Below are 7621 nucleotides of genomic sequence, written 5' to 3'. Positions count from 1 at the left end.
TTAAAAAGATTTAATATGTAAATATGCATTACGTGCTGGGACGTAAGCTAATGGCCAACTAATGAAGGCTCTTCATTATTGGCCTAGCAATAATAATGGCTTTAGTGCTCACCCACGACCTTTAATAAAATCCACCAACTATAATCATTAAACTTGACTAATTATAAGCCAATCTGTCTCTCCAGATGCCTATATAAACAAGCTATCCGAAATCCTTTGTAAACCAAGCTCTCCTTTTATCCATAGCTCATTTGATCAAAAGTAGCTTGTACTTTCGTTTTCTCTGTTTGCCATCATTTTATCTTGATTTTTTTTTTTTAGTATTATTATGGCTTGAAGGTACATGGACTTGAAAAATCGATGCCAACGGCATGTGTCATGCTTTGCCTTGCAGAGAAAGGCCTAAACTTTGAGTTTGTACATGTTGATCTCTCCAAAGGAGAACACAAATCCCATTCGTTTCTGTCAAAAAATGTTGGTAACTTTAACCCTTTATTGATTCATCGTTGTTTTAAATTATTATCTCTTTATTCTCCGTAATCACTACCTTGATTGCCATTTTTAACAGCCATTTGGAAAGATTCCGGTATTTCAAGATGGACCTATCACACTTTTCGGTGAGTATCTTCTGCATGAAGACGTACGTTGGTATGAAAAATATGTTGCATTTTCTTTTTGTTGTTCATCAATTCTATTTTTGCTAACATTGTAATTCTGGTCAGAATCTCGAGCGATCACCGGATACATTGCTCACAAATACAAGGATCTTGGTACGGATCTGTTCAGACATGATAACATCGAAGAAGCTACAATGGTTGGAGTATGGATAGAAGTTGAATCACAACATTTCAGCCCTCCAACTACTGCTATCATTTTTGAAATGTTTATCGGGCCTCTTTTTGGCCACACAACTGACCAGTCAGTCGTAAATCTCAATGTAGAAAAGCTCGATAAGGTGTTTGATGTTTATGAAGCTAGACTTAGCAACTCTAAGTACCTTGCATGTGACTCATTCTCACTTGCAGATCTTCATCACCTGACTTACATTTACTACCTAATGAAGATTGCTCCTTGTGCCGATCTAATCAATTCTAGGCCTCATGTTAAGGCATGGTGGCAGGACATTTCAGCTAGACCATCCTTTGTTAAGGTTGCTCAAGGACTTACTTTGGGTGAATGATTTTGAAGTCAAAGAACATCAATTGATTGATTATGGGTGACAAAAGTTGATGGCTTTTGTAATTGCATTACTTCTTTCTCATGTTTTTTGTTTCAATTGTGATGATTTAAATTTTAATTTGCTCTCAGTGTCATTTTTGATTGAATTATGATTATTATCAAGTTACATCAATATGCTCTTTATTTTCGGCGCAAATTCTTTGCACACAAAATTCATCTGTCATAATCTTTTTTTTTTTTTGGAAGCATGCATTTATTAATAGAAGGTTAAATTATAATTTCACGTGAATATGTAGTACCCGTAGAGTCATGAAAAATAATTTGACTAATAAAAATCGGAATTGTCTGGCCAAGTTATAGTTAAAAAATTTCTCATTTGATCTCCATCTGCCGCATTATTGGTCGAGCCATCTTGTACCTGATTTCCTTTTCAGTAATTGTATTGGATAACAGCTTGCGGAATCTGTTATAAGCTATTTTTTATTTCATCGATCATCCCTGAAATGTACTAAGGGGGAGTAGTGAGAGAAGTGATGAAGCGGAGTAGGTTTTATGAATCCGCCTCGAAGAAAAATTTCGGTCATTGTCTTCCCGTTGATGTTCTAGATGCTGAGCCCATGTTTCCGCGCTTAAGACAGTCGTAATTCCTAAGGGTTAGGCTAAGGCCATCACAGGCCTCGCCTCAGAATCCCTGCAAATGAAACATGCCCCTGTAAAACCCTGGTGGTCCTTGGTCTCCCCGTCTGTGTTAATCACCACCAACTTTTTTGTTCGGACCTATGAGACAAAAACCTAATACACTTGGAAGTAAACCAACTTAGTGATCCTTCGAAAATATGTACATACGGTTTATTATTCTTGTACAATCAAAAAGATACGTGAACCTGATTGTGTACAAGAACTCTTGGATGATCTCAAAAATCAATACCCAAGATAACCTAGTACCATAAAAGTACGTGAACCGAATTCCAACAAGAGTAAATCTTGTAATCTATATTTCAAGATACGAATTCCAGGAACAAGTCTTATAGATCCAAATAAAATTTTAGTTAACAGTTAAAAACTGTGCAGGTTATTTATCGGATCACTTGTGTTTACTTTAATTATATCAAACAAAATATAATGCGGAAAATAAAAGTCTTGAGAGAAATTTTGTTAACGAGGAAAACTACACATGCAAAAAAAAACCTAGACTTAGTCCAATTTGAACACCGAGATGTATTAAGCCGCTACAGGTACTAGCCTACTATCAATATCTTCAGACTGGAATGTAGTTGAGACCGAACCCACTGTCACACCGACCCAGTTATAGCCGCGCTCCTTACGTCTCTTGAACCTCGCAAGATTCGACGCACTTGATTCCCTTAGCTGACGTCCTTTACATCCTAAGAGTTGCTTCAGCCTCAGTGAAGACTTTTTGGGTTTTGAATCCATAAAACACCGATTTTGATTTCCCTTTAGGTGTGAACCAAGGTTTTGGAAATCTTGTATTTGTTTCGAACAACTACCAGATAAAAGTAGAGATATCAAAACAAACTAGTAGATTGGGGGGGTGTTATACTCTACAACTTACAATCAGTATGCATACAAACAAGGAGTCTGTGAACCTGATTTTCGTAAGTGAACTTGGGAGATTCCAAATATCAATTTCCAAGTTAAGAAAACCCTAATAATTCTACAACAAGAAAAACTAGAATAAACCTAGAGATATCTTGCTAAAACTTCGTAAGGAGTTTATGAGATACCTTAATCGAATTTTTCTTTCTAGTTCCTATTCCGACCAACAAGTGTTGGTATACGATCGTGAAATGAAATCTATCAATGATCAACAACTCTTGAATGGTCTTATATCAGAAGAGAAGCACCTTAGAATAGGCGAGCGTTATGAATGACCAAGATTACAAGTTGTGTAACTATTAAAGATAATTAAACCTACTCGGATTTGTGATCCCCAAGGCAAATTAATATTTATTCATCTCACTCTTGTTCACGAAGAACAGAAGTCTTGGAAAACAACCTATGAATCTTACACGAATTTTTCAAGGGATAAAAAGTGTAGCATTCACGAGTCCTTTATTTATAGTGAACAAGTTAGCTTGAAATCTAAGAAAATTTCAAGGTAACTTGAATCCCAAGCAAGGTTATGAGCTATTTTCCCTTTTCAAGACTCTCCTAATTTTGGGAGTCTTTCCTAAGTTACAACTCTTTCGTAAATAATTACTTTAGTATAAATAGAAAAACAAAAGACGGTAGATAAAGTTTTCAAACCAATTACATAAAGTTGGGGGGAAACCAATTAACATAAATTGTATTCTTGAATAAATCACAATTTAATTTAGGAAGTAATTCTAAATCGTCACAAACACTTTAATATGGCAATCAAAAGTGTTTGTAAGAATAACCATCTTTCCTAGATAAGGAAACATCAAAAACTTGACTAAAAAAAGGCTTCTAGTAACGTATTTGCGCTCAAGTCCGTTAACTGTTACAAACAGTTCGTGGATTGTTTTCTACTAATGAACTGCAACAGTAACAACAACACTTATAATTATCGCTTTAATAAATCACTCATAACTTCTTCGTTATAACTCGGAATCGAGTAATTCTTGGCTCGCTGAATTCGTAAGCTCATTCACTACAACATGAGAACCTTTCCAGGGATAAAGGTTATTGTCACTAAAGTCATGGATCAAATAACTTTCAGTCCATACATAAATGTATGTATACCGTCGTTTGAATTGTTCCATAGAGTGAGAAATTGTTTCGATATATTAGAAAGGTAGAATTGAAAAAAAATCCAAATGAAATCAGTAACCACATAATCATTTCCCTTAGTTACTATAAGTTTTCCAGACTCAATTGTAATTTTAAAAACCTTATTATCTAAAACAGAACAAGAAACAAGATTTTTGCAGATGTCTGGAACATGAAGAACTTTATTCAATGTTGGAATTTTTCTAGACGTGAGCTTCAGACCGACCTTTATTTTTCCTGCAACCTCTAATGCAGATGAGTTACCCATATAGAGTTTCTCTCCTTCACATACCTTCTGGTAGGAGGTGAACAAGTTTCTGTTTCCACAGACATGCTTGGTAGCTCCAGAGTCTACCCACCAATCCATCACATTGGTAACCAAATTAACTTCAGACACCAAAACAGAAAACTCGTCTTTGTTCTTCTCAACCAAGTTAGCATTATTCTTCTTATCCTTACCTTGTCTACAGTGAACTGCCATATGACGAGTATTTCCACATATCCAACAAGGACCTTTAATTTTAGTAATGCTAGAATCTGGTTTACGAAACATACCTTTCTTGTTAGGACTATGCTTCGAGTTGCGATTGTTATTCTAACATTTTACAGCCTTATGAGCCTTGTTAGTCATGTCCCTTGCAGATGACACGTTCTTGTCTTTGGTGCGCAATAATTCTTTCACTTGATTCTCTTTCTTAATTCAAAAATGTTGATCTCGTCAGTGTCATGTCTCAGCTTTCTCTTGTACTCCGATCAAGAAGATGATAACTTCTCAATTACCGCAGATACTTGAAACGTCTCATCAATGACCATACCTTCAGCAAGAATATCGCTAATGATTTGTTAAGGTTCGAGGAATAGATCAACAACAGGCTTATCATTCGTCATCTTGAAGTCCATAAAATTCGCCACCAGAAATTTCTTGCTCCATGCAGTCTCAGCTTAGTACTTTGCTTCTAACGCAGTCCACAAATCATAAGCAGTTAAATTTTCATTGGCATTGTAAAAATCATACATCGCATCTTCCAAACAACTCATGATATGATTTTTGGCCAAATAGTTAGACCTCGTGTGAAACGCTTTCTCCTCATCGGTCAAACCTTCAGTATTCATCAGTTCATCAAAAGGAACCAGTACTGAGTCCAATTTATGATGGCTCAGATAAAACAACATCTTGGATTGCCATCTTTTGAAATCCTTTCCGTTAAACTTCTATGGACTTTCAACGTCGTTCTTTCCCATTGTTATAAGGAATAATAATGTGTTAATATTGTTGGGATCTTACAACAATGAACAACGCGTTAGATGTATCAAAATTAATATGTAAAGAACTGAATCGAAATAACTCTACTGAAACAACTTGACGAGGGAAGAATCACAAGTTCAACAAGTTATCCTTAACACATTAGTTCCCGGGTATACTCGGGATGAGTAATGCTAAACTCCTCACAGCGAAGATGTGTCCAGGATAAGACTTCCGATATAACTTGAATTAGCACAACATAAGTTACCCACTCTTGAAATCAGCAACAAGGATGGAAGTAAAACGTCGCACAAAAAATAAAAGCAAGAAGATGAAGAAAAGAAGACAGAAAGGTGAACGATTCTTATGTGTTTTTAAAACAGATTTTCGAGTTGTATTTATAGGAGAAGACACTTGCAAACCAAGTTAGGTTTGTTTCTTGTAAAACAATTAAAACACGTAAAAGGAATTTTCCCATAAATAGAACTCTTAAGAAAATATTTTAGGAATTAATTTCCAAAACAAAAACTTGCAAAAATAAATTCTATTAAACACGGGACCTAGCGTGTGGTATATGCGCATATGCATGGGTCGAAACATGTATCTTTCGCCGCACCCACTCCACCCTCGTTTGTCAATATATCCATAAGAATATGGTTATATAGTGGAGCACCTCTTTAGTTTTTCACAATGTGGAACTAAAGGTTCCATTTCATTCACCCAAAAAATGAGTGAGTATCCTTAGACCCTTAGGTCATTAGATCAAACCACACCAAGACCAAAATCATTTTATTAAAAACTCATTTTTCTCCAACATAAATCACAATTTAACTTAGGAAAGAATTCTAAAACATCACAAACACTTTAATATGGAAATCAAAAGTGTTTGGAAGAATAACCATCTTTCCTAGATAAGGAAACATCAAAAACATGACTAAAAATAGTTCGTGGATTGTTTCCTACTAATGAACTACAACAGTAACAACAACACTTATTCCGTTGCTTTAATAAATCACTCATAACTTCTTCGTTATAATTCGGAATTAAGTGATTCTTGACCCGCTGAATTCGTAAGCTCATTCACTAAAACATGAGAACCTTTCCAGAGATAAAGGTTATTGTCACTAAAGTCATGGCTCAAATTACCTCGAGTCAATGCATAAATGTATGTATGTCGTCATTGGAATTGTCCCATAGAGTGAGCAATTGTTTTGATATATTAGAAAGGTAGAACTGAAGAAGAATCCAAATGAAATCTGAAACCACATAAATTTGTTGATGAAGTCCTTGTTGATGTCTTCGTTTGATCTCAAATTTTCAATCTTCAAGGATGTTTCTGATCTCCAATCTTCCACATACCTTTGTTGATGAAGTCCTCGTAGAACCGATCCTAGATTTGTTGGGAGTCATTGGTATAACCGATCCCTACCTATATTGGGATTCATGGTAGAACCGATCCTAACCTATGTTGGGACTCATGGTAGAACAAATCCCAAGAGAAAAACCGATTTTCAACATTCACATATTACTTTAGGGTTTTGTGTGAGTTTGGAATTAGGGTTTGCTAGACAGGAAAGTTTTAGATGTCGACATAATTTGAACATGTACATAATTCTTATCATTGATTTTTCAAATATATTCCTTGATACTCAAGGTGATCCCAAACCGAAATATTGGAGAATATTTTACTTAAGATATCCGAATTATATGTTTTTGATTTTCCAGCAATCAAAACATATCTCTAGAAAAAATATATTAGTTAAGTGCTAAACTAATATTAGATATTTTCTAAAGAGATATTTCGAAATTACAGGTTAGATATTAGTTGGAAATAAGAAGACCGAAATTAGGTACTTTATTGCATATCTTGAGAATATTTTGGTTTTGAAATTTCCTGGTTGTCCAAATAACCTTAGTCTATTAATATAGAAGTTTGTTCAACTTACGAACTTTATCCTTAGCCGGGAAAACTTCATCTTTGTTGTTTCCGGTGGAACTGTATACTAGTATTACTTGTAATACTATACCAGAGAATAAAGTACCATAATTAGGTGAAATCTCTTATGTCAGCTTATTTAAAGTCTTACGTGGGATCGAGAATCTTTATTAGTACAGTTAATAGAAAACTAGAATTTGCATTGTTATTTTAGTTCTCGATTATTGATTTGATTGATTAATGGTTGTTGAATCTTTGAATGCACCTAGTTTGATTATTCAATGATCATTCTCTTATGATATAAAGTCTCTCAAACTAGATCAAAGATTTATCATGTCTACAGATATAAGTAATTCTAGATTTGTAAAATAGATGCATTGATTTTCCATTGTTAACCGACTCCATTATGTGCAACAAATAAATTGAGGAATCAAGTTTTCTTTTGCAGGTTATTACTTTAAAGATTAAATTAATGATTGAAGACTTTTGAAGATTTGAAGACTTTGTTA

At 34.7% G+C, this 7621-nt stretch overlaps 1 protein-coding gene across 1 annotated transcript; it reads left to right on the top strand.

Annotated features, from left to right (window-relative positions):
• The first annotated feature begins 240 nt into the window (after positions 1 to 240).
• LOC113360966 (glutathione S-transferase F13-like) lies at positions 241 to 1340 on the top strand. The gene is made up of 3 exons (XM_026604376.1): positions 241 to 474; positions 569 to 617; positions 723 to 1340. Exons 1-3 carry the CDS (start codon positions 361 to 363, stop codon positions 1178 to 1180), a joined length of 621 nt encoding a protein of 206 aa, XP_026460161.1. The 5' UTR covers positions 241 to 360; the 3' UTR covers positions 1181 to 1340.
• The last annotated feature ends 6281 nt before the right edge of the window (positions 1341 to 7621 follow it).

Source organism: Papaver somniferum, chromosome 3 (genome assembly GCF_003573695.1).
Source record: "Papaver somniferum cultivar HN1 chromosome 3, ASM357369v1, whole genome shotgun sequence".
Classification (NCBI taxonomy): Eukaryota; Viridiplantae; Streptophyta; class Magnoliopsida; order Ranunculales; family Papaveraceae; genus Papaver; species Papaver somniferum.
The sequence above is the reverse complement of the archived record's forward strand: the minus strand, read 5'-3'. Positions and strand labels throughout refer to the sequence as shown.